General features: G+C 35.8%; 1 protein-coding gene across 4 annotated transcripts; it reads right to left on the bottom strand.

The window, feature by feature from the left end:
• Positions 1-1,683: 1,683 nt before the first annotated feature.
• LOC130798379 (serine/threonine-protein kinase ATR) lies at positions 1,684-25,764 on the bottom strand. 4 transcript variants are annotated; one of them, XR_009039043.1, is made up of 17 exons: positions 25,536-25,764; positions 25,297-25,441; positions 24,152-24,264; positions 17,772-18,106; positions 17,564-17,688; positions 15,548-15,692; positions 14,870-15,442; positions 14,687-14,762; positions 13,745-14,054; positions 11,348-12,622; positions 7,661-10,991; positions 7,002-7,565; positions 5,719-6,342; positions 5,325-5,519; positions 3,534-3,812; positions 3,079-3,264; positions 1,684-2,828 (listed from the first exon to the last, which is right to left on the bottom strand). XR_009039043.1 is itself a non-coding variant. In XM_057661327.1 (15 exons), exons 1-15 carry the CDS (start codon positions 25,690-25,692, stop codon positions 3,645-3,647), a joined length of 8,136 nt encoding a protein of 2,711 aa, XP_057517310.1. In that variant the 5' UTR covers positions 25,693-25,764; the 3' UTR covers positions 3,273-3,644. The 4 variants fall into 4 exon arrangements, 2 of the variants coding, with proteins under 2 accessions (XP_057517310.1, XP_057517326.1); XR_009039044.1 differs by having other exon boundaries at positions 1,684-2,823; XM_057661327.1 differs by lacking the exons at positions 1,684-2,828; positions 3,079-3,264 and having other exon boundaries at positions 3,273-3,812.
• Positions 25,765-27,382: the final 1,618 nt, after the last annotated feature.

Raw genomic sequence — 27,382 nt, 5'->3', positions numbered from 1 at the left:
GGAAGTAAACATTGTGTAGTAACAATATATTTGGGTTATAACATATTTGGCGTTATGACAGAGGACTTTTTATGCCTTCACTAAAGCCTCTAATCAAACAAAACTTATAAACACCTTAATTTATAAACATCTATGCTGTGTAATAGGTCTCAAGATCGAAATCTGGCAGCATTATTTTGCTGTTTTGCTACTGCTGCTTGGTTGCTGTGCTGGCACGCATGTAGATTTTGGCACGCCATTTTTCGAAGTGTGACTAGTCGATTCAAAGCTAACAAACCCAACTTTTAATATTTTTGCTTGAGTTGGACTCTTTTTCACCTCTTCCCCTCATTTCTTCTTTGGCTTTGATCCATGCTTCCTCCAAGCCTTCGGGACATTAGGTGGTGTCTCTCTAGCATGCTGTACGGCTCGAAAATAAGTGATCAATCTGCAAAAACAAGAAACAACATGCTACCCTATAAAAGGACGTAAAACAAACCAAAAGCAATGAAAATGCACAGAAACCAAGGAACAATGATCAATATTACACCTAAATAAAAGGTAAAAACGAGGTTTATCACATTATAACATAATATATTTGGGGTTATAATAACTTATATTTAGGGTTATAACATAATATATTTGGTGTTAAAACAATATATATTTGGGGTTATAACATAATATATTTTTGGATTATAACAACATATATTTATGGTTATAACATAATATATTTTGTGTTATAAGAACATATATTTGTAGTTATGCAATAATATAATTGATATTATAACTGTGAACATTTGACATAGGTTGATGTAGTTGCGAGTATAACATTGTGTAGTGTGGGTTATATCATTTTTAGATGGTTTTATAACATAATGTAGTTGCCAGTATAACATTGTTTAATTGGGTTATAATGTAGTTTAATTGGGGTTACAACATAATTTATTAGGGGTTTTATAACATAGTTTAATTGTGATTATAACATTGTTTTAGTTGGGGGTATAACATTATTTAGTTGGGATTATAACATTACTTTATAAATCTAAAATATTTTAAACTACACACAACTATAAACACATATACAATTTATTATAAACCCATATATATAATATTATAAATTCAGATACACGCTATTATAATTCCAACATAATACCAAGTATGAATACATAACAATATGACAAATACCACTATTATACACAATATTATAAATCCAAATACATAATATTATAATTCCAGCTACCATAAGACCTTTGTTTGGATACTTAATCATCCACCTTTGACTATTGAGGATTGTCATTTTGATCCTTAGAAGGAATCTATTTGATCTTTTTTGCAAATACAGAAGCCAAGACAGTATCATCACTTATCTTTCCCAATTTTCAAACCCTAAAAATCTAAAATCAAGAACATGTAAAATCAAAAAACAAATAAATTTAAAATATTAAAATATTAAACTACAAATTTTAATTAGGTTAAAGCACCAACTTACTTTCCTTCTTCAACATCACTATTTCCACCATTGTTGTCTTCTTCAATATCACTATTTCCACCATCAATGAAGCTTAATTTTTTTTAAAAAAATAAAGGATTGTAATTCCAACTAATATATAACACAATTAACCAAAAAAAAAAAAATAAAAGCTTTGAAAATGAAAATGTGAAAATAAAACATAAATACATACTTTTAATGGTCTTGCAAATGTTGAAAAAAAAGATAAATAGAGAATAAACGACAATGGAATTTATAAGAGAAAGATGAAGATTGAAAACCACAAATAGAGTTTGAGAGAGGACCATGAGTGGTTTATGTCAAAAAAAATAAAATGAAAACTGAAAATAAAAGTTGAAAAGTTAAGAATAGCGTGTGACAATCACAAAATTCAGCTATTTCTTTTTTTTTTTTAATTTATAAATTGGGCCAGTCCAAACTTTAGACGTCTCTTGTAATAAACAATCTCAAGTTTCAACACTTTGCTAATCTCAAACTCAATTCTCCTCTACAAACGTCTACATTTCCACCCAGTTGCCTTCAGCGTCTGTTGAAGACTTTTGTCATACATAAGAGTGTCAAACCAAGAATTGTCGTAGGTAAGGTGTAAACTAACGTTTAACCCTATTTCATTTTCCTAGTTACAACAATGCAACTGACAAACATCCTGACGTGATATTCAATCTGAAAATAACTGATTACAATTTGACACATAAATCATGAATAGCTCATTGCACCATCTTCAAAATTACAGTCTACAAGGACAGCGATTCAATGTTTATACTGCCTGACTAGGGTTACACCTCAAATGTCAATTACCAGTTGCTTTTCCGATGTGAAGACGAATCCCAATGGAAAGACGGATTACTTGTAAAGAACCAAGTACCTTTCAAGTGTATTGCCTCAATTTTCATGTTACCTTAGCGACACACCGTACAATATTGCTCAAAGACACCAGCAATTGTGTTCCATGACATAGAGGTTATCCAAGCAAGCAGCCAGGTACTATCTTCACTCAACTTTTACACTATTTCCGATCAGCAGTTATCCAAGCAGGTTGGCAATTTTACCCGTATAGCCCTCTATAAATATAATCTTTCTCACGAGATCAATGATTAGAATGCAGGAAAATGCAGAAACTTTTGGAGAACATTAGAGCATGAGAATGAAGTTGGCATTTGGCACTTCATAACTGAGAAATGATGCCCGCTGAGATAGGTCTAAGAAAAGTTGTCATTGTATAACATTGGTCACCTGCTTTCGCAACAAAATGAACCTTCTGCAACAATCACAGATTGCAAGACGCTTCATTCTCTCAAAGAGCCATCCTCCCTCTAAAGGTGGTACTCATTTACCTGTACTGCACAATGAAAGCGTTAATATCAGAAAAATAATTTACCAGAGAATATAGGCCATACCAAGAAGTCACTGCCAAAATATAGACCACATTACTGCATCGCGACCATATTGCTTACTGCAAGTATGCAGCCGTTAATTCTTTTGTGGGAGCTTTAATCCCTTATCCTTGTCTTTTCAAGTGCTACTTCAATTAAGAGATCTAAGATCAGTTGGTCTAAATCTTAACTTGTAGATTAAAAAACAAAACTCACCATACATATATTTCTGAGAAACTACTTTAAGGTGTAATACTCCATGCCAGGGGTTATGTTGAAGAAAGTAGCCTCCGTGACAGAACTAGGTTGTATCCCAGGAAATTTAGGACATTACACAAATCAGTATGGGGAATCAGTTATCCCGATGTAGCAAACTAGCAGTACAATGTTACGATGGCTGTGCTGTACCAGATTTCACAAGAAGATTCAGACAAGAAATAGAAGCAGAGACTATTAAGAGACAGAAAATACTGCAAAACAGATTAACATAACACAATTGCATAAAAGACTATGCTGTCCTTCTCCATCGGTTGTACATGTGTATTATGGGTGTGGTTGATTAATCCATCACATACAACATATGCTTAAATCAAAAGAGGAATTTTTGAAAAATTTAATATATTACTATTTAAAATAACGACTTTTTCAAGGACAACTGTTACACTACTTACATATGAATCATGATGGAGTATCACATCACATTTAATAAAAAGAGAATTAACCATCAAAAGTCTCCACGATCAGTAGACATGAGAGGAACTGCCAAGGAGTTCGTAATGAGATTAAAACCAAGGCATCCACCATATATACATTTTCCCGAGGTTTTTATGAGAAATTGCCTCGGTAATCAACCGACGAGCTTGGCCCTCCACAGCTAAAGGCAGAGATGGTGCTGCAGCAACCCCAACTACAATCCCTTGCAGTCTTGCTTCAATATTACTGATAGCACGCTGCAAAACCAAAGCATAGCACTTCAGCAAGGATGTCTTTTGCAATCATTTCCTCACAACAGCACTGAGGTAAGTTTGTTTTTTTGATTAAAATATTTGCTTATTAAACAGTTGCTCTTCAACAAAAAAGCACAATCAAGCACTAAATGGTCATAGGCTCACAGCATATCAGCACTCAGGCGAATGCATAATTACTGTCTTACTGATATAATCAAAACAATGCCAAAGCTTAAGCCTTAACCCACAAAAGATGGGGTTCTCTTCCTTAAACATGAAATCATCTGATGGATCACGGCCCACACAAGCCCAACATTATACATGTGTATTCTAGAAGAGGAAAGAAGCAGTAAGGAGTATGTGGCAAATTCGGTTATATGGGAATCTTTCTGTTTTTGGTGCTAGTATGGAGGCTCCTAGAAGAAGTACAATACTATATATGCTGTAATAGTGAATAGATCTTTTTTATGCTTGTAGTACAATCTGAGTGTAATAGTACACAATGGGAGTTACTGGGTCACTCTAAGACTTCAGGGGGTACACTGCCCTAATTACATAATACAAGCATTCTATTCTCTCTTTTCTTTCTACTGATCTTATTACTTTCTGTCTCATTTGCTGCATTTGATTCTTGCAATTCCGCTCTAGATAGCCAAGGTATAACATCATCTACGGTGGTTGCCTACAATATCCCCTAATTATATTAAAATGTACAAATGGCATCTGTATCTGCATGAAAATCTTCGAGTATGCAAATGTCAACATTTCTAAATTCTCAAGAATTCCCTGCTTTCTCACTATAGCCACACAACCGTGGTGTATTAAGATACAAATCCCATTTACTTGGTCTATCTTATCTCACTAGATCATGCTTCCTCTAAACCATGAGTTTCATACGAATATGATACTATTCACAGAATCACAGTAATAAAAGAGCTGCATGCAGTGTGGAACTTAAGTTCTATACCTCTGAAGCATATAAAAAACACAAGTTAATGAAAATCTTTTAATAGAGCAATGAACCAGTATCTCGCCACAGGTAAATTCCATTCTTCCATTGTAGGCATCAATGAAGGCCATATCAAATAAGTGAAATAATAGTCATTGAGAAATGTCAAACAACCATTTTATGGAAAAGTGAGTTTTCCTGAGACAAACCACTAATTGGTTCTAGTACAAAACAGTCATTCTCCTTCGACACTAAAAAACTACAATATCTACAAACTAAACTAGTGTCATGAACTCATGTTCCAAACAAAGATCCAAGAAAATGCCTTTAAAAGATGACCACAGAAATGGTGGCATACGTCATGACAAATACAGGAAGTATGATGCTTTATGAATTAAACATGAGTGTTGTTAATCTCCCTTCCCAATAAACATATTGTTAAATGAGTATTTAATCACTACAAGGGGTCAGATTTTTCAGTAACAGTTGATCCAGTAAACAGAATAACACAGCCCTGAACCAAGCGGTAAACTGTAAAATTGAGCATGCAGAAGAGACTATCAAACCTGGGCGTGTGGATTCTGAACTTCTACTCCACTTGATTTATGAGATTTTGTCCACTCAACAAGAGGATCGTGGATAAATGTTTCAAGAACACTCATTAAAGTCTCCCTGTGACTCCTGAGAACCGAAAGAGTGATCTCACAAACCTTGAGAAAAATTCCCTCATATCCAGTAATGCCCAATCCATCAATCATATTCTAGCATTTACCACAAAATATCTTGAATTAGAATCTTAACTGATACTTGATCATAAACATCGATCAATATTTGGACAAAGAAACTAATACAAAGTCTAATGAAAGAGTATAAACATGGTGCAAGCCGAGAAGTAACAGCCAGTACAGACTACAGGACACAAAGTTTCTTAAAAACAAAAATAGGATAAGCTCCACTAACCTGAGTTAACCTAAAAGGCACAAGCTCTGGCTTCTCCAACAGCAAACCTTTGTCAAATAAGCAACTAAAGTCAACATGCACACAGTCCCCAGTAGTGGAATCAAAAAGAATGTTTTCGCCATGCCGATCTCCAAGGCCTACAATATGCCCAACCATAGACCACACTGCAGTAGTGTGTGCATAAGCAACCCTGGCTCTGAACCAAGCAGCAGGCTCAGCAAAAGTATTTAAAAACCATTTGTGGAAAACGGGGGGAAACATTGGAAGAATTTTGGTCTTTAACATCTCATCTTCTGGCATTTTCCCTTGGCACTGATCATATATCCGCTTAATTTGAGGATTCGTCCTCTGTCTGTCAAATCTTCCACATGTTATGTAGATATCTTGAAGAATGTGCCGGAGCCCACGAGTGTGTGGCACCCATTCCACCATACCACAATCCTCAGTTAAAGGAACAACAGCAAAAGTGCGAATATAGAGTTTTCTACGACGGCTTTCAGCACATTTAGATAGGAGACGATTTATCATAGCGTTGAATTCCATCATACGTGCATCCTTTCGTAGATCATCTTTAGGTTTACAAAGGAATGCACGCTCGATGCCATCGCTTCCAATAAGAATAACCTGCCAACAGAAAACTATTGTGATCAGGTCCTAACGTTTTGAAACCTTATCATCAATAAGGCTCAAATGTTGAGATTTCATTATACGGGATTGCCTTGAAGCAATATGCACTAATCACAAAAGCGCAGACCAGTTTTATGCTAAGTATTCCCACGAATCTATGTGTGTTCTTATCAAGAAATTATATAAAGTAGCAGTGCACGGAGAGGGTGTTGTATATAAATTTTTGAACTGGCCACTGTAGAAAGTTATTCCATGAATTATATTTTAAAATGCCACAGTGACATCCATTTTCGTCTACTATATGACCACATTCACCACATAATCCATTATCAAAACTATTACATGCATTGAAATTACCAAAGCTTACACTAAAGATTTGACTCGTATTATAGTTATAACAAATGCTTAAAATGTAGAAGTCATGTTTCCTTCACAATATTACAAACTTAAGATACTAACGTTTTTAACAACTTTTTAGGACACAGGAGAACTTTCAGCAAGCCTTGGAGTGTAATGTTTCCATTTTCAATTTCAAGCAACTTACACACTAAGGAACAACTGGTGCACTCCCAATATGAAAACAAACCTTCATCCACTATAATAACTTGCATGCAAGCAATGCCTACGCTGAAGTCGAATGTCTATTAAGGACTTACTTTTTTGGGACGTTGAAGAGATGAAAGAATTTCTGCTTCATCGGCTATTCCTACAATTGTTGGAAGGTCAATATCCGAAAAGATATAAGATGAGTCTTTCAATTTTGAATCACAAGTCGGCAAGTTAACAGTGAGAGACTGCTGGATGGGCATAATAATTCCTAGAGGCATCATTCTCTTTAGGGAGCTAAATTCAGTGAGAATATTGATCTTCCTTGCTTTTGATTGGCCAGCATGAAAGCACAACCTAATCAGATGATCAATAAGGCTAGCAAACTGAGAAAACAAGTCACTATGACTACTGTCTGGATTGGACCCCTTGCGCGCAGCTTGCAAGATCTCTGCCACTGCTTGTCTCCTTATGGGAACAGCAGATTTAGAAACTGCAGCCATGAGCCATAAAGCCTGCTGAGGATACTGCCGGAGTACAGACGTAATAATGTGCTTGACCAGTCGAACAGTTTCATCATTTTGGTGGCAGATTCTAGAGACTAATTGTGGCAGAACAGTCAACCATTGATAAGTTGGCAAATCATTTAAACAACCTCGCATGATACTCAAAACCTGCATATTCAACAATGACAGCAAACAGGTTATCAAACATGTTTTTAAAATGTAATATGAAGATTGCACAGATAGATCCATATTCAAATTATTACCTTCCCATGAACTGTCTTTAGATCCTTATTTTTAGAGCCACTTTGTTGATATTTACTACCGAAGTCAAACCAAAGAGTCAGCAATCTTGGAAGGGCTTGGAAAAGATTCTTATGACCTCTGTGTAGGCCTTTAGCATAAAATAGAAGTGTTTCAGGAAGATAAACCCACCAAGGCTTCTCTGTGTTCAAATTATTTGAGATAACAGCAGCAGCAGGTGGTATCCTCGAATTGGTCTCAACATTCTCCACCTGACGTTTTTTAGCATCAACAAGTACTTCATCACAATATTTAGCAACATAGAAGTACCCGTTCTCCCACTTAGGTTGCAGTTCCCTCACCCTGGAATACAGGCTCATAACATCTTCTTTCTGCTTTTGTCCAGTGTAATGGATCCATCTTGAGTACAAAAGAAGGGTCTTTGCAATATCAGGATTCTCATTTGGAGCTTGAGAGTCAACATTGACCGGTTGTGGAGGTGGAATCGAAGCAAGGCTAGTTATAGATGACATTGCAGCAGGTCCAACAACTCCAGTGGGCATGTTTAAGAGAGACTGTTGCAATTCAGCAATTGCACCCTCAGACCGCTTCATGCTCCACAGAAGCTTAGCCTTCTCCACATGTACATTAGGTGCACCAGAAGACTTTGCCTCAAGAATAGCTAGATTAGCTGTCTCATAATGACCAGCAGAGCGACAGAGTTTAGCATATTGCAGCCAGCAGTCTCCAACTTGTGCACCCAGATCACTAGCCCCAAAAACAAGTCTCCGGAATGCTAAAAGTGGCTCCCTTGCCCAGAGAGATGGTTGCGTGAATCTTAGCCTATTCTCCCAATTTCCTATGATTCTCAAGAACTTTGGGTCTCCAAGATGAAAACTTTTTTCTAAGAAAGAGTGGCCGTCAAGTAGATCATGAAATTCTTCCAATTCTTTCAACAGATGGAGCTTTACAACAAAAGGATAAGCCCGTGCATAGGAGTCCATGCCAGCAGCAGCTAATGGAGCAATCAGAGCCTGCTTTGATAACGCAATTTTCTCAGCAACTGCGAACTGGTCTTTTTTAATAATTGCCTGAAAAATTTTAGCAACATCCACATCAAATGAAGCACTGCTATCAGATATACTACATTGTAAGTCTTCCTTATGAGTTCCATTTAGATATTCATCCATCAGGTCCCACCTGCCAAGCCTCCAGGCTGCCTGCACTCCTTGCATGCACCATGTTTTCTTGTTTTCAGGAATTCTAGATACCAGGCCATCGACATGGGTAATCATAGTCTGTAGGTGGCACATATTAAGTAAGCAGTTAAGTACATCTGAATGCCTTTGGACAGAGGTGGGTTCCATCTGCAATGCTTGTTCACAGGAAGTTAGGACCTCTGCCCAGTTTCCAGCTTTCTTATTTATTAACAGCTGATCTTGTAAGCTTACTGACTTTCTTAAGCTTGCCAATCCTGATAGACCATCAGGCTCATCCATAGCACTATAAATTTTCATCAAAAACGAGACGTCTTCATCCTCAAAGTTTCCATTCATTTCACCAGCTGGATTGAAGGAACCTGATTCTCCCCGAACATGAGATTCGAAGTACATTAGTGCTCTAGCATAAGCCTGACACCTAAAGGAAGCCCTAGCCAGAGTAACCCTAGGAATTGCATCCAAAAGCTCAGAAACATATTTGCATTGCAAACGAAGTTGATCTTTATCAACTGCAGTGTTGTTGAACTTAGATGCTGGTTTAGAAGACGAAGATGAAGGTGACTGAGAAAGTGCTATTTCCTGGTCCACATCATCAACCCACTGCCCAATATTATCCAGAAGAGTGAATACAGCTTGAATGCAAACCTCACCTTGCCCACCACCGATTGCATGAACTGCCGCACCACTATTCTCCGAGGCAGCTGCATTGAGGACAGCCAATATCTCTTCTGTAACACTATAACGAGCTGACTCAGAGCCATGGCAAACAACATGAAGAACTAAATAAGGGAGCAGGTATATTGCTGTTTGCATATCATCACGCACTATGCGACGACAAGCTTTGAAAATCCTAGCACGAGATCCAGTAGCATCTACAATGAGTTTTCTTATCCATTGAAAGATCCATCTCCTGAATGACAACGAAGGTCGGTATATAGCACCAGAAGATGTAGAATATGATACATCCGGAAGAGAGAATTTGGAAGTTAAGCATGGTGCTATGATCTCCTTAACGTAATTAGAAAAACGGTCCCACAGCCGTCGACCCCTTTCACTCATCGCTTGAGAGTCATTAAAGCTTTCGGACCCCAGTGCATCAAGCTTCAAATTATGTTCAACAGAGGCTCCAGCAACTTTTAACAGCTCTTGTATAGCCACTGCAGCAGAGTCTTGAATAGTAATATTGGGCGCAGCTCTAAATGCCCTGGCAAGGTGCTTATGGATCAATTCGAAAATCAAATCATCATCAGAGCACTGGATCTTAAATCTTTGACACGATGCTGCCTTTAGCTTAGCAGGATCAACAGCACCTAGAGCTCCAAGACAGTCAGCACATACCATTTTCAACCTTTGCCCAACAGAAGTCCGTGATTCCTCAGCACATCCTCTAAGTAAAGACATAATAAGAGAGCTTAAAGCAGTAATATCTAAAGCCATTTCAGTACCAATTGCTGCTGCCACATCTTCCTTCCTAAGGTTCAGCAGCTTGTTCAGCCCACAGGCAACCATATACCTTACGTTTAAATTTTCATGATTCAAGCCCTCAGCAGCATCTTGCAATTGATCCTTCAAAGTCATTGACCCTCGCGCTTCTTGTATCACTTGATTTACCTTTATTAATGCAGGAATGCTGGGCAGCATAGGAAATTCACATATATGCTGCTTTAGCACAACCTTGTTTTCACACACAAGCTCTTCCAGGATATCAACAATTTTATCTAAATGCATAGAAGGCTCATCCTTTTCTTTCTCTAAAAATGGGATGAGAGCAGCAAACACTTGAAATATTATATGCTTGGCACTAGATGGGGACAGAATTGCCAGTTGCTTGACAAAAAAATGTAGCACAGAAAGACCTTCGCTACGCAGGGATTCATCCTCAATAGCATGCATGAGAAGCACCATAAGTTTTGGTACATAGGTACTAAGGTGAGGACCCATAAATTTTATCAACATTTCGATTCTTTTAATAGCTTGCTTCTGCCAAGAGACTGAGACATCCTTTGCATGCAGCATTTTCTTATCAATGCTATTAAGAAGGCGAACAAAATGAGGCTTCAAAAATCCAGGTAGATCTTCACGATCAGTAAGAATTTTTGCAACTTCTTCAATCATCTGTGGTACTTTTTCCAATCTGTCAATGAAAATAGAAAACTTCACAAAATTGATTCTAAACACAAAAGTGAGTTCGCAAAATTTTTCCCACAAAATCCTAGATCATTGAAAATACCAATCCTACAAGTATGAGAGGAAAATGGAAAAAATCAATAGCATAAATGCACAATCTCTTGTATAACACTGTAATGCATGTAAGCTACGCAAAAACCAAAGAAAAGATGATAGCTAGAAGCAGTTTGAGAATTTGATGCCAAATTGAATCTTAAGAAGAAATTAACAAAAAAAATGGTGCAATCAATGCCAAAGGATATAATAGCAGCAATCGCTCATCAAAAGATAAATGGTCGACCATGATACAATCAAGCTTCATACCTAGGGCTAACCTCATCTGGGTCGTTTCCATCCACAAAGCACACCAAATCTTCCAACAATTCGGATAATGCAACAGCAAAAATTTCTTTCTTGTTTGATCCTGTCTCTGTATGGTAAAATTGCAATGCGGAGAGTAATTGTTTGTCATCAGATTGCTGTAGAGCATAAGCCAACACTTTAGGTATATATTTGACAGTCATTACTAGCATTCCTTTGTCTTCATCTTCGCCTTTGTCTTTGTCTAAATATTCAGCAAGCTTCTCCAAAATGGCAACTGATTGTTCATTATTATTTAGAGAGACAACAACCTTTGGCAGCACAACTGGAATCATTTCAAGGACCAGTTCTTTGACCTGAATAGCAAGAACAGCCTCAGCGAACTCCCTTACCAGTCTTGAATGACTTAAAAGCCTTAGGCAAAGATAATCGAAAAGTTTATTTCGAATATGAATGAACTTAGAAAGAAGCAATTTGAAATCTCCTTGAACATGGAAGAAGCAAAATCGATTAATTAATCTCGCAGCAGTCACTCTAACAGTCAGATGAGGGCTGTCAAGCTTGTCAATTAACAAAATAAGTGACGAGAAGAAGAGCTGACAATTTATATCAATTGCTACCATAACCTCAGCTGCAGACTCCAATAAAGTTTCAACAATTTGAGGGTCTTCAGTTTTTTTTAGAGCTTTCTCCATTATGCTGAGAAACATCTGCCTTTTACTTGTATTTGGTGAATCCCTTTCAGGAAACAAACACATTAACACATTTTCATCCAAGAGAAAGCTAATTTGGGAACAGAATGCTTCCCTCAAAGATCTCTTTTTATGAAGGAGAAAGAATTCTATACATTTGAGCCATTGAGATCTTGTTTCTAGCAGAACTTTCCTCTCTGCGTGTAGGATAATTCGGTGAAGTACTTCAATACAGGAAACTTGGACCTCTTCCAAAGACTCGTCAAAAAGAAAACTAAAGAACAATTGATGTATGTAGCTAAAGACACTGTCAGCAATGTCTTCTATGCATATGTTTTCTGGGACATGCATAACTAATGAATTCCAAGAATCAGCACAAACAGCTTTGTCACACTTTGAACACCAAAAGCCGCGCAACAAAGAATCAAGCAAGGCGTTGTGCTTTCCATCACTATCAAAGAATATTTTGCAGTCAGTCTCACTTCCGTTGTCGGAAATATGACAATATTTCTGCAGGCATGATAAATAGCCTAGAGCAAGTGGAATTACTTTTCTGACATTCTCATGCCTCTCCTTCTCAAGAAACCTATAAATTGGGACAAATGACAAAAACAAGCAATATTAGCAGTCACAACCACGTTAGTTTTTCCCGCCAAAACACCTAAGAGTAAAAAAGACAAATATTCATCAAATCAACAATCATTTGTTTCCATTAAATACCGAGCATGATATTTTCATAATAAATATAAAAATGTTCTATGTTATAAACATTTATTCAAATATAATATTTAACAATAGTATACAAAACTATATATCTTAATAATCAAATCAATTTTATAACAATATACAACAATAAGAATTTTAGCATGATTCATAATTAAGTTTTTTATTTGCTATATAAATCAGTTATTATTATTGAGTACTCTATTGGATAATTTTACAAAGTTTGGTACCTAAATGCTTGTTTAACAAAGTTGAGTACTCCATGGTTTAAATTTTATGGTTGTGTTACTCAATTGATTAGTTTTTGCAAAGTTGAGTACCCAAAGTTTAGTTTAACTCGGTAAAAATGTGTACTTTATGGAGAAGTGAAAGAAATGTTGGATGAGATGAAATGATAAGTTAAAAGTACAAATGAATATTAAAGAAATAATGAGTAGTTCATGGTAAATAAGAATAGAAATGTAGCAATATCTATAAGACGGACTTAAATGAAAGATTAACAATTCATATAGGACAAATGAAGTATTATTTGTAAGAAATGAAGAAAACTTATTAGAGAAGGCCAGTTACAAAGTGAATTGAGAGAAATTAGAAAATCTTGCAACAAATCATCACATCATTCTATCATATCATCATACTATAATTTAAAACGGAAACCAATTGATGACATGGCAACTGGTTTGACTTTTTAGATTATTTTTTATTCTAAAATCACGAAGGAATCTATCTGGTACTCATCTCATTATGATATATAATCATCACAACGCAATAAAAACTGTTCTCATTTTGTAGAGGAAATCTAAACTTTGTTTAACTTCATTTAATTGATAATCATGTTATCTTTGATTATAATAATACATTGAATCTTCTAATCACATGATCGCATAAACAGAATATATTTGAACTTAAGAATAATATTAGCAACAATTCAAATTATATACAAGTGAACTACATAGTCAGAAGCATGACAAATTTATGCACTTACTTGAGCCATGATATAACAGTTGAGTATGCACGTAAACCAGAAGACAGGGCAATTATTGGCATGGACATGACAGCTTCAATTCGAACTTCTTCTACCTCATCGAGAAGACCCAAATTCAAAACATGAAGTTGAAGCTCCGAGTTAGGAGCAATCTTGGACAATACTTGAATAGAAAGGCACTTTGATCTCCAAGACTGATGGGTTTCAATGACCTCAAGAGAATGAGTCCATGGAAGCTCAAGCACAGAAAATATGAGATCCATGTTTGCATTGTCACTGCAGAAGCGTACCACATTTCCAGAAAATGGAGCTGAATTTTAGGACAATAGAAGAGTCACATAGTCAAGAAAATATGATGAGAAATAAAACGGAGAAATAAATTAAGAAAACCATGATGTTCAAAACCAGAAAAGGCACATAATGAAGAAACGTTGTGAGTAACAAAACAGAATGAAGTGGCAGAACCTTGTGAGGGTCAATATTACTTGGAAAATGTACATGTAGACACTGAAGCAAGAATCCATATAGTGAATATTATATTGAGATATCACCCAAAATTCACCTTTCGGATTGTAAGCTCTTACAACGATCACAACAATTAAAAAGTCTTTATCCCAAAGCTCAACATTCAAATTGTCATCTTTTCTACAAGGATATAGCAGATAAAATTATGTGTGTACAATTTACAAGACCATTTTTACATGGCATGCATATCCATCCATGTTATAATAGACATAAAATTAGTTCTATACATCAGCCTAGGAGCACATATAAAACATGCATGAAAATGATATGTCCAAGTGCAGGTTAATCTGTAAGGACAAAGCAAGTAACTTCTACAACTATCATAATTTTAGAGATTAATCAAAATATTTTTAAAATAAAAGGCTTTAGAGTTTAGAGCATGCTCTTATTCATCAAATAAAAAAAATTCTTTCTTACTTGGCAACAACAAAGTTTTGTGTAATGCTTCCAGATAGCTTGACAAGTCAAACTGGATAGACTTCTCCTGCTTTGCCTACATGGGAGAAACACCCCATCAAAGTTTAATAAGATCATGACTAATGAGAATATTAGGTGGGTACAACTTAGTGAGAAAAGGCTCAACTCCAAGCAACCTTATACCTGCTGGCAGATCCAGGGGATCCACGAGTATATCAGCTCAAAGATCCGTACTGATAAGTTGGTGTTCGGGTATTTACAGAAGACCACACAAAGCATGCTAAGAGTTGCTAGAGCAAGTTCGTCTCTTATAGGTTTTGTACCAACACTTGAAGGTTTCAAAAATTCAACAGCTGAGAGAAATGAATTGCACATATCAGAAGCATATTTTTCAATTGACTCAATATTCAGTTGGCCAAACTCATCTGGTCTCTTCCCATCAAAATCAGATGTGAACTCTTCCCCATATATTTTGTGACGCTTTGACTTGGAAGTTCCTATATCTGATGCTTTTCTTTTACACTCTAGTCTGACCCTATATGCTCCTTTGTCAGGAGTGGCTGAGTTACTTGAAGTAGTACTAATGGTGCCTCCTCCAACTCTATTGGGACCAAGAATAAAAATAGCCACCTCTAAGCAATCTTGCAAAATTGAGCAAGTGCTCAAGGAACAAATCATATTTAATAGAGCTTCCGGTTTCCAGACATGAGGAGGACAAGATCTACAGATCCGGACATATGCATTACACAAGGCAACCTGTCAAGTGATATACAATCAATGATTCAGTACAAAATGCATGAACAAACTGAATATATTTCATTATTTGTTTTCTTTTTAAAGATATTGTGCAACGAACTTCACCTGTAACTCAGAACTTTTTGATTTTGTCAAAGAGTCAAAGAACTCAGAAACTAATTCAGCAGCTGTCAATCTAACAATGTCAGTGGGACACCTTGAATGTAAAGCATCAAGACAACTACCAATTGTGGAATCAAACTCCAAGTTTCTGTACAGAAAACCAGAACAATAAAAGTAACTAATAAACACTCAATAGTTTTATATCGAATAGAGAAATTTTCCAGAAACAATAAGGCATATCCACAAGACCGCAACTGAGGCAAAAATTCTTAAAGGTGAAGGAGTGAAATTTGCCCGCCAATATGTCGCCTTGTTTCCTAAGTATCACTACATTGATCTCAACTGCTCAGTGGAGTTTTCAACATCTATCCTCGCACTTAATTTCCGGCCTCTTTACTTCCAAAAAAAACTGCCTCTAAAAATTTATAAATTAACATCTCTCTGTCCTGCCAATCCAGATTCCAGGGTTATGCAGATAGTCACTACTAAGGGGTCGTTTGTTTTGGAGGGCATGAGAAGGGAATGGGAATATGAAGTCCCATGTCTTTGTATGTTTGTCTGGAAGAGGATGAGATATTGGACTTAGGAATGAAATGGAGGACAAAAACCATTGATTCATCACAGGGGAGACTAGCAATTGAGGTCAAGACCTGGAGCTGGCAGCAACGAAGACCAAAACACCCTTCATCAAATTCAAAATTCAACCTTGAACCTTATATCCTCTCTTTCACCATCCGAGGTACGAGTGAGTCATTGAAACTCCACTTACACTTACTCTTGTTTTAATTTTTCAGTGAATCAATAGTTTGCAGCTTTTGGAAAACAACCAAATTTGGGTTGTAGTTTGGACTCCGGAGATGAAAGAATTTGCTAAGACTTCGTTTTTTTGGACCTTCTAGATTGAACCTTCTACCAGAAAATTAAATTAACTACATTTTTCCATTTTTCCTTTTAGATAGATAAGAAAGACAAAATAATTAAAAAGTGAAAAACTTAGAAATCCATACAATTATCTTAATGTTTTCCACTATACAACAAAACAATTATTAACGTATATCTATAACCATTGCAGACAAAATTGAGACATATAAAGTGAACTCATACCAATCAATTCCCATTTCCAACCCCAATATATATTTTCTAAGTGTCAACCTACCAAATGCCCCCTAAGATTTTGGCCTAGAGTAGGCTCATCATTAGTGAATATCATCTTAGTAAGTAATGAAATATCAATGGTCCAAAACAAAATATACTATCTAGTTTTCCTTTTTCACTTCAAAATAATTTTGAAAGAAATAACTAAAAGGGTCAAGGAGCAAAATCGTTCAAAGAAGAAATTAAATAAAAGAAGACAAAAAAAAAATCAAAGATGAAGCAAATTGAAAGAAAAAAAGTAGAAAATTAAAGAAAAAACAATCAATAATAAGACATAAATTCAAGAAGAGGGGCATTGAAAGAAGAAAAATCAAAAGAAAGAAGACAATGGAAGAGGAGAAGAATAAAGATAAAACTTAAAAGAAAAGAGAAAAAAGATGAAACCAGAAGAAAGACGAAAACATTCAAAGAAAGAATAAGATAGAAGGTGAAAAAAAGAAAATAACAAAAAAGAAGTAGGTACTTGGTGGATAGGGCTTCCAAAAAAATCATTCCCTTTCTCTTTCTCTCTCTTTGAAAACCTAACCAAATCCTTTTTTTTTCTTTTCTTTCTCTCTTTTGTAAGATGACATAAATCCTTTTAGTTTTCACTATTTGTTATGTGACAGATTATTGAAAAACATTTTCTCCCTAAACAACAAAAGTTCATAAAGCGTGAGGTGCATAAAAGTGTGCTGCTATGCCAAGACTTAAAAAAAGCAATTTTGCTAGCGCCCAACATGGAGTCGAGCTTTTTAAAACTAAGGTATTCTTAAGAAGGGAAAGAGTTTCTACACCAAATGTCTACGTCAACAAAAGCATTGACACAAGAATCTTAAGATAACAAGAGACTTAATTTTCCATCTTTTATATGCAAAAACATACCTGAATACTGGTAGATTTCCTTCAGCTTCACTTAATATATATATTATGGAATAAATTAATTTTTCATACGGAATTATCTCATAATTCACTACTGTTGCAGCAACTCGGGCAAGGTCAAAACATGCCTACCAAAACATATTATGACAACATATCAGTATGCACCCATCAATAGATGAATCTAACTTCATGGAAAAGAAATATACATCACCATAAGCAAATCGGCATCTTCACAACAAAGCATGGAGCATGCAACCAAAATAAAAGAAGAGGTCACAAGCCCTTTCACATAAAGAGTACCCTCGGTCATGCATTTACTTAAGAGCCAAATTATCCAAGTAGAAAAAAATTTCCATCTCTCTTTTACCGTGAGATCAATCAAAATGCCATAACCGTCTTGAGGTTTATTACAATCTGGAAGATCACTCAGCAGTGCTCCACCATCAGATATATCGGCAAATGACTTTGAATAGCATTTTAAAGACACTTTATCAGATTTTTTCATGCTTGATTTGCTTGGGTACAATGATGCTACATACTCAAGATCTACACCGAAAGAAAACCCAACTTAGTTTGTAAATAAGACTTGTACTTCCGTCATCTACAGTGAGCAAGGGGAAACATAGCTATTAGCCACAAGTTCAATGAATCTCTATTAATACATATATTAGCACTGAAAAAAATGTACTATGTTGCCCTGGCACACAATACATCTACAAAAATAATTCTACAAATTTGATCGCTAGTGTGTTGGAAAAACAATTATAAATCATGCATTTTTTTCTTACAAATTTCAAGACATATTTTATCATACATATACTTCATATTAACAAAACAAAATTATGGTTGATGGTCTACATTTGAAATAAGAAATTACATAAAGTGTCCAAGGGAATTTAAATCATGGAATATTAAGTTAAAAAACTTTCTAACGTTCAAAAAGTATCTGCTATGACTAGCAGTAGCAATTCCAACCCAGACTACATAATCTTAAAACGGCATATTAATCATCAAATTAAGAGAATATTATCAATAAGAATTTGTTAGTCTTTAGCTTGTTAGAGTTTAAGGGTAGCCTATAGATAATAAGGGATGGTAGAGTGTAAGGGGAGAGAAATATTTTGTCATTGAGTTTAGATTCTTTTGGAGAGAACACGTGTCTTGAAAGCTTGTAATACATTTCACATTCTACCATTAATATCATTTCTCTTACTATATTCAATTGTAATTGTTCTTTCATGTTTGTTCTTGACTATGGCCAACTCATGTCATATCATTTGGTATAAGAGCAGTCTATTTCCCGATGTTTCGAAACATCTCAGAGGTCGTGCAACTGAGAATTTGGAGTTTAACGGAGATTGGCGGTTTACAAAAGGGAGATTTTCAGCATAGGGGTTATTGGGCAGCACAGTACCATCAAGAATTGGTTATAAGCAACAAATGGGAATAAATGAATGTTATAAAATTTCAAGTTTTTAAAACAACTTTTGTTTCTTCTGTGAATTCCAATTCCGCATTGAGGAGTGGAGGAAAATCTATTGGTACTAAATTAGACCCTTCAACTCGCTTTAATTGTGAGATATGGAACACCGGATGAATCTTACTTGAAGTTGGTAGCTCCAACTAGTATGCCATAGCCACTATTTTTTCAAGTATAGTGAATGGTCCATAGAATCGAGGACCCAATTTGTCATTATTCTATTTTGCTAAAGAATGTTGTCTATATGGCTGATGTTTAAGAAAAACCTTGTCCCCAATCACAAAATTGTCATCTTGCATGTATGTGTATCAACCAATTGTTTCATCTTTTGTTGAGCCCTAATGACATTGAAGCGAAGATCATCCAAAACTACATCACATTCAACCATAAGTTGTTCCAAGCTATCTATTGTTGTTGTGTTATTCCCATAACGTATTACCGGTGTTGGAGTGCGTCTATACAAACCATGGAACGAGGATATCTTGGTAGCTATATGTGGAGACATATTATTAGAAAATACGGCCTGATGCAACCATTTTGCCCACTGTTTGGGTTTACCATTTATGAAACAACGCAAAAAGCTTCTTATGATCACTCCTTCAGTCAGGTGATAAGTCGTGCTTCTGCTCAACTTCATCCCCTACAACCTATATTTTTTTCTCACAAAAATACTCGTAAAAACTTTATCCCTATATGAGATGATTGAAGAAGGAAACCCGTGGAGGCGAACAATGTCTTTGACAAAACAAGCTGCAACTGAGGAAGGGCTTCAACAAAATCCATCGAGACATCTTCCCAAATTGAGGAGGGTAGACAACACTCGTCGACCTTTATATAAGAACCCATGCTCCAAATAATAACCTTTACGGGACGAACTATCTTGCTTCAACTCAGCACATATTCGATTCAGCACTGCATCCCCCTCTACTTGACGTTGCAGGTCAATCCATCTTACTTGGCTACTCGAGAGTATAGAGTATAGTCCCAACTCGATCTGACTCAGAGATAAATGCCACGACATTACATTGGTAGGAGAATTCATTGTCCTTTGTTTGTATGCTGATTTGTCCACACTATAAATCATCTTCCAGGCAAATAATGCCGCCGCTTTTGGACTGAAAAACGATGGCCATTAATTCTTTTTCATATATGGATTTGCTACGACTTCTTGGACCCAATACTTTGCTAAGGTGTCCGCTTCAATCATAAAAAGTAATGCAAAGTTTGGCATCCCGAATACCAGAGCAGTTTTCAAAACTACTTTCAACTGTTCAAAGGTGAGTACTGCCTCTTACCCCATACAAAATTGTCCTATTTCAATTTCTGAAATAATGGACTTGCTATATGAGCATACCCTGGGATAAACATCCTATAATACCCAATTAAGCCTAAAAACCCCTCAACTCTCAGATTCCGTGGGCATCGACCATGACATTATTGCATCCGCTCTTTCTGGATCCACTACAACACCATTGATTGAAACTATATGGCCCAAATAAGCAATTGACTATACTTATATTAAAAAAAATATAATTACGATTTTTAAAATAAAGAGGTTCGAATCAAAATTATTATTTTATTTAAAATGTGTGAGCACACGAAAGTGAGTTTCTTAGTTGGGCCTCGCAAGAAAATGAATTTAGGTAAATAAATAAGTAAATAAATTAAAAAAATTTTAAAAAATAATTAAAAAAAAAGAGAGGATGAGTTAGGGTTTTTAAGTGAGACTCCTTCCCTCACATTCTGAGGCAGAAACACGTCTCGCCTCTTCCTCCTTCCTTCTTTCCCTCCCTTCTCCCTTTCCCCTTGTGTGCCGCCAGTTGTTGGCCCCAAGCAGCTGTCCACGGAGCCCGGCAGCCACCACCAGCTTCTTCCTCTTCTCCCTCACTCCCACGAACAGACACCAGCAACGGGCGTCTCTCACAACAGCAGCAGGCTGCGGTTGCTGCCCCAACCGGCTGTCCACGCAGCTTTTCCCCTACCACCAGTACATTCAGGTCACGCCGCCACCACCACAAAACCCCCAATCTCTTGGTCCATTCCTAGTTTCACCTATTGTAAGCTATTTTCTTTTCCCTTGAATGATTTTTTTTTAGTTTCCAATTGGAATTTTATTAAGTTTATGAGTGTTGTGTTGATATTATATTATTTCTATTAAATCTTATTATGTGTAAGAGCTTGATTGATGATTTGAATATTTATGAATTAGGGTTTGTAGTATGAATAAAAATGATGGTTGTGTGCTATTTCGATGGTGTCTTACTACATGGAAACTTCGTATTAAATGTTGGAATTTTGTTGAACACTATAATTTCCTTTGTCATGAGTTCAAGCATTCTTGTTGTCATGGTTGTTGGTTATTGTTAACTATAAGTATCACTTCAAAGTTTATTAGAATGTGGTTGATAAGTGTAATAATGTTAGTGATTAGGTTGGGTATCGACTATAATAGTGATTGTAATAATTGTTAGCTGTTGTGTAGTTATTGTTAGTGTAGTAATATAGGGTCATTATTGTTGTTAATAGTGATTGACATTGGTGCTCTTGTTTATCGTTGTCGTAAGTTGCGTAAACTTAGCCATAATTATTATGATGTGTCTAAATAAGTCGTTTCTTCTTCATTGTTTTCATTTGTTATCACTTTAAACTTGAATAATGTAGGAATGTAAATTAATACTAACATGAGTATTTTCATTATTATTTGGTGTAATACACTGCATTGTAGAGCTTAAGTCCACTAATTCCTAAAAGTTATGCTAGTGCAAAAAGTATAAAATTAGAAGCTTTCTCATTAGATTATACCTTGATATAGAGTTGAGTATAAATTTTGTGTTGTGGTTAGATTTGTAATATGATATTTTAGTTCATAAGCTAGTTTAGGATTGAAGTCGTTGTGTGTGGCTAAAGTACTAGTTAGCACAAGTTGAAACTTGTTTGAATGGCAGTTTAGTCATTTCTTTTAGAGTAAGTAGCTCTTAAATAAGACCAGAAAGGCTTATTAGTTTTCTATCTCTAACTCGTATAGGTACTCAGTATATAAGAAGGTTGTAAAACCTCACCTTGGCTAATTATTGTGGCTTTTGGTCGTATTGTAGCAGTTTCAGGTACGTACATGCAGTAATTAACCCTTGTATACAATTTTCCTTTAAGAGATCGTTGTTTATTGGTTATTGTGGTAATATGCATTGTATCGAAACTATGAGGTGCTAGTGAATACACTTTATATGAAAAGCTATCGACTATGAAATCCTTGCGCTTAGAATAGTTTAGAGAATGAGAGTGTTAGTAGAAGGCGGGGACCACCCCCTTATTTATTTAAGAATTAGATTATGCCTTACTTGGAGTTAGAATGACTCCTTTATAGGTGAATTTCATATTTTGTTTGAGTGGCTTAGTGGGTTTCGGCGTTCTGCTATCCCAGGGCACTCACACTTACTTTAAGATAGACAAGCCTATAAGGTCATGTGTTAGGTATTCTGTTAATGCCTTGGTTGAGTTGATACTACGCGTTGGTTACAAGAGTTTATGTTTTGAGAAGAGGAGTGTGAAGACCTGTATGGTTCGGGTTGGAAAGGACGTAATGAGATTAAGAAGTAGTGGACAATAAACGGTCACTACGTGTTTGTGTTTATGTTTGATTGTTTGATGACTTTCTATGATTGTCCTGCTATGAGTCATGACACATTGGCTTTTGGTCTGATGTTGAGCAGCAGGAGGATCATAGACAGGCATGGCAGGTATTGGAGCTTCTTTTGCATTGTATTGCATTGGGGGAGAGTGATGAGGGCGAAGCATAATCCGTGTCATACCGTTATCTTCCAATTTTGTAGCTCTTGTTTATCTTTTGCAAACTTTGGTTGTATACGTTTTGTTATGAGGCCTTGTGTACTCCTTTTTATATTTGTCTTTCCACTGCGTAGTTTATAACTTTGTATGCCTTAGATTAGTTTAATGTTTTATTGTGTTAATTGCTCTACCACATGTTCGATGGTTAGCAGAGATGCTGTCAAATTTTCTACTTATAATTTCTTTTAAAATTTAATATTATCTTATTTGATTTATTTCAATGTAACACCTGAATTTCCTCCCATCTTTTGCGGTCTTGGTTTCGTATAAGGGGTCGGAAATTCAAGGGTGTTACAGAACCAATGTAGATAACACAATGAAGAGATATTGACTTATGTTATAAACATGAATATCATCAAAAAAATTACTAAAATCAAACGCAGCAAATATGGTTTGTAAATTTTATTCATTAAGGATTGAAAAGTAGTGAGAGCAATAGTTACCCAATAGGGCATTACTAAAAACTCATACTGACCCTCATGAGTGCAAAAAGCAGCTTTAATAGTGTCTTCCTCTTGTACCTGAATTTGATGGTATTCGGATTTAATATCAACTCTTTGGAAAAAGTTTAGCCCTGTGCAACTCATCCAACACTCTATCGATCACCGGCATGGGAAACTTGTCAGAAACAGTTTCTTTATTAAGTTCCCTATAGTCTACACAAAATCTCCAAGATCCATCTTTCTTTTTTACCAAAGCACTAGAATGGAAAATGGGCTAATTGATTGTCTGCCATTAACACATCTTCCACCAATTTTTCTGTTTCTTCTTTCTGAATTTGTGGATAGTAGTAGGGATGCACTCTCATTGTTTGTCCCTTCTTTAAGTACTATGCAAATAGGAGGCAACCTAAATTCGACACCCTTCAATGTAAATCCTCCTTCTGTTGGAATTTCTAAATGATTTGATTCCACCAAGATTACCCTTTCTTCTTAATTTCTTTAAATATGGTTGTCAATGAAATCTTAGTCCTTGCCAAAGAAACACCCCTTGAATTACTACCTTTTACCTTTTTATTATAAACTCATTAATTTCTCCTTCCAATTTTATTGACACAGTGCCCAACTTTTCCAGCCATTGCATTCCAAGAATGATGTCAAAATTTCCTAACTCTCAATACTTTGCTTTAAAAAGCCCTCAACTTGTGTTGTCAGTGTCGTTAGTGTGCTACTTGACGTATATAAGTGTAATACAGGCACGAATTTATCCAAACTAGATTAAGACTGAATAAATATTAACATAATAAATCACTGAATATATCTTACCTTCAATTAAATACATGGAATCCATGAAAAATTGTCGATATGCATCTCGATCCCCACTTCGAAGCAAAGCTAGAAGAGAGCCAATAGTTTCAAGGATCACTCCATGTCGGCCCCTAAGGAAAAAAATAATAGTTATTTAACTAGCATATAAAGAACAAATGACACCAAAGGCAATAGACTAGAGTGAGTAAAAATGCAAACACCTTGTTAAGTAAAAATGAAAACACCTCGTTTTCTTTGCAGCATTAAGCTTTTACCAAAGCACTACATTATCAACTTCGAAAGCAATTCAACGAGGCATGTGCAGCTCTTTCAGTCTTCAGAGACAAGAATACAACAAATCAATGCTTAGAAAGTTTAGAATTGTTTTGTTGGTCACCTCTAATTAAGTATTATCTTCGGTGCACGACATTTTTGTTTCCCCTCCTTCCTAGACTCTATTTTCCTCCTAAAACAAAAAAGGCCTTTCCAGCCATAGTTGTTGAATAGTTTTATACTTCTATTTAAGGTCGTCTAACCTAAAAAAAACTTCATCTGTTCTCCTAACACATCTTTTCCAACAAAAAGGTTTGGAATTCTGTCAAGCAAAATAAAAAACTTTTTGTTATAGGGAAAAAACTAGGGCTAGCAAAAAGGAAAACCAAAATGATCCTCTCGAAGGATTGAATTGTTACCAAAAAAAAGTTCTTATTGAGACATTTTTAAAAAATTAAATGGTTCATCAGCAATCCCTCCTCAAAACACCAATCAGACGATCACAAATTACTACTTATATTTATCATAACATTGAAAAAACAGACGTGCAAACAATATTAACCTAATTCAACCAATCAAAACCACAATTAAGCAACATCAATCCAGAAGTGACATTAAAAGGGGGCTAAATTCGATACTTTTAAACCACATGATGCAATCCTCATGCTCATACTTCAAATTAACCTAATCAATCAATTTTATCATCACATTATAAATATAGATGTCCCAACAATATTAACCTAATTTAACCAATCAAAAGCTAATATATCCAGAATTGACTTTTAAAATAGCCTAAAGTCAAGACCTCTAAGCCAGAAATGTAGTCCAAATTATGTAAAAAAATATTACTTAACTTCAATCATGAACAGAAAATTAATAATTTTCCGTACCGAAATGTCGGTTCGGCGAAGAACGGCAAGAGGCGACCAATAACGGGCAAGACAGCGTTAACTTTTCCATTATAAAAAACCCCAGGAAAATTCTTCGTTATATGATTTAGTAGCTTTAATACTGCAATTACTTCTCTTTTATTAGCTACACAACAACAAAAACGAGTCACTTTTATGCTTAACTAGTGAAAAAATACGATTTGAAAAAGAAATGAGAGGAAATAAGAGATAAAGCGAACCAGAAGGAGATGCAACAACGTATGTGCTGATAAGACTGGGAAGTACGGCGCGAAATTTTTTCTCTAGAGTGAGATCGTCGCCATTGTTTGTAGGTGTTGATGAAGAATCTGCTATTCTATCTCGAAGTTCGCGCACTAAGCTTGAGAGACTAGCCATGGACGTTGGAGATTTTGCGCTACTTCCCTCTCCTCTATCACTGTTAATGTCTTTGTCGGAAAACGGCAGTGTGGGCGTGCGGGTTTTATTTTATATTTTTCCCTCTCTATTTCGAAATGATTGTCCCTATATTTTCCCACTAAGAAGAGGGAATTCCCACAATATTGCAAAATAAAAAAATAATTCTCACTTTCCTTAAAATGGGAAAGTAATTCCCACTTTACCGTCTACGTAGGATTAATTTGAAAATTTTTTTTTTTTATTTTTAATATAACCGCTACTTGAGGTAGCGGTTTTGTTTAGGGAATTGAAGAAAATCGCCAGACGAAATGGCGATTTGATAATTTTTTTTTTAAAAAAAAAAAAAAAAAAAATTGGGTAAACCGCCACTTGAAGCCGCGGTTTTGTAGCAGTACAAAACATCAGCTTCGAGTTGTTCACTGCATTTCTTATTCCTCTTTGCATCTTCGTGGCTGCTGCTCTTGTTTTTGCTTAAAAAAAAAATTTATTCACTCTCATTTACTTCAAATATACAATTCCTCTCATTCAACTAAACTAATCAACTACATTCCCATCATTTCCTTGTGTAGTAGATCATTTTCAACCTCATTTAAGGTATGAATAACAACCCTAATTTTTTTTCAATATGCAAATTGTTTTTTTTGTTCATTATTGTTGTCAATTGAAGTTATAAATACGTTGTTGGTAATTTATATTCTCTTGTTTTCATGATATAAGCTTACATTTTACACACTTGTAGTTGAATTTTAGGATTTGGTTTGTATGTATATAAAGTGTTTGATGATATGCTTCAATCAAAGTTTATTACTTTGTATTTGCAGAATATGGATCATTATCCCGTTATAGTGTATTGGGGTGGGGAAGTAAGTTATACTGGATCCGATGTTGGGTATAATGGAGGATTAAATACAGTGATGTTTATCCATCGTCAAAATACGACTTTTGAGGTATTTGTTAGCAAAGTCTATGATGTAATTGGTTGTGATCGCAACTCTTTTATGTTAAAATTAGAGATGAAATATCCGGTGACTGGGAAAAATGTGTTAGTCCCGATTAAGAATGATGAAAGCATAAGTGCTCTTGCTTATGCGGCATCACAAGCCCCTGGAACGGCAATGGAGGTTTATGTTGAATTGGTTGCAAATTTGGATAATGCGAGGGAAGTCATGACTAGCATGGAACTTCCAGAATCAGGTCCTAGTGTACGCCATGATACATTCACAGAAATGTTAAGTAACCCAAATTACGTTAATGAACACTTGGATGAGATTACCTCTCCAACTCATTCACGTGGCATTGGTGGTGGTGTAATGAACACCTTTTCCACGAGTCACTTGGGTAGCCTTAATGCGAACGAGGTTGACTCTTTAGATCAGGAGGATGAGCATATTGATTCTGATTCAGAAGAGGACGATGAAAGAAGAGAAACTCTAGATGCAGCGATTAGAGATGGTGCTCCATCTCAAGATTGGCTTAGAATTGATGAGGTTGATCAAAGATTGATTGATGCATGGATGACCTGGAACGATGACAACTCCATGAATGAAAATGGAGACTTTAGGATAGGGCAAGAGTTTAGCTCCTTAGACCACCTTAAGAAGAATGTTAAAGCATGGGCGATTTCTAATAATAGAAACTTCCGTGTAATTGAGTCGGAGCCTTCAAAGTA

The sequence above is a fragment of the Amaranthus tricolor genome, chromosome 1 (assembly GCF_026212465.1).
Source record: "Amaranthus tricolor cultivar Red isolate AtriRed21 chromosome 1, ASM2621246v1, whole genome shotgun sequence".
Classification (NCBI taxonomy): Eukaryota; Viridiplantae; Streptophyta; class Magnoliopsida; order Caryophyllales; family Amaranthaceae; genus Amaranthus; species Amaranthus tricolor.
The sequence above is the reverse complement of the archived record's forward strand: the minus strand, read 5'-3'. Positions and strand labels throughout refer to the sequence as shown.

Bases quoted from the DNA above. Each gene is read 5' to 3' on its own strand.
- LOC130798379 (XM_057661327.1), bottom strand. From the start codon at position 25,692: ATGGCTAGTCTCTCAAGCTTAGTGCGCGAACTTCGAGATAGAATAGCA. The intron at 15,693-17,563 runs GTATGTTTTTGC...TTTTCTGTACAG, and splicing joins GGAAATCTACCAGTATTCAG to AAACTTGGAGTTTGATTCCA. The intron at 12,623-13,744 runs GTAAGTGCATAA...CCCAATTTATAG, and splicing joins ACTGTTATATCATGGCTCAA to GTTTCTTGAGAAGGAGAGGC.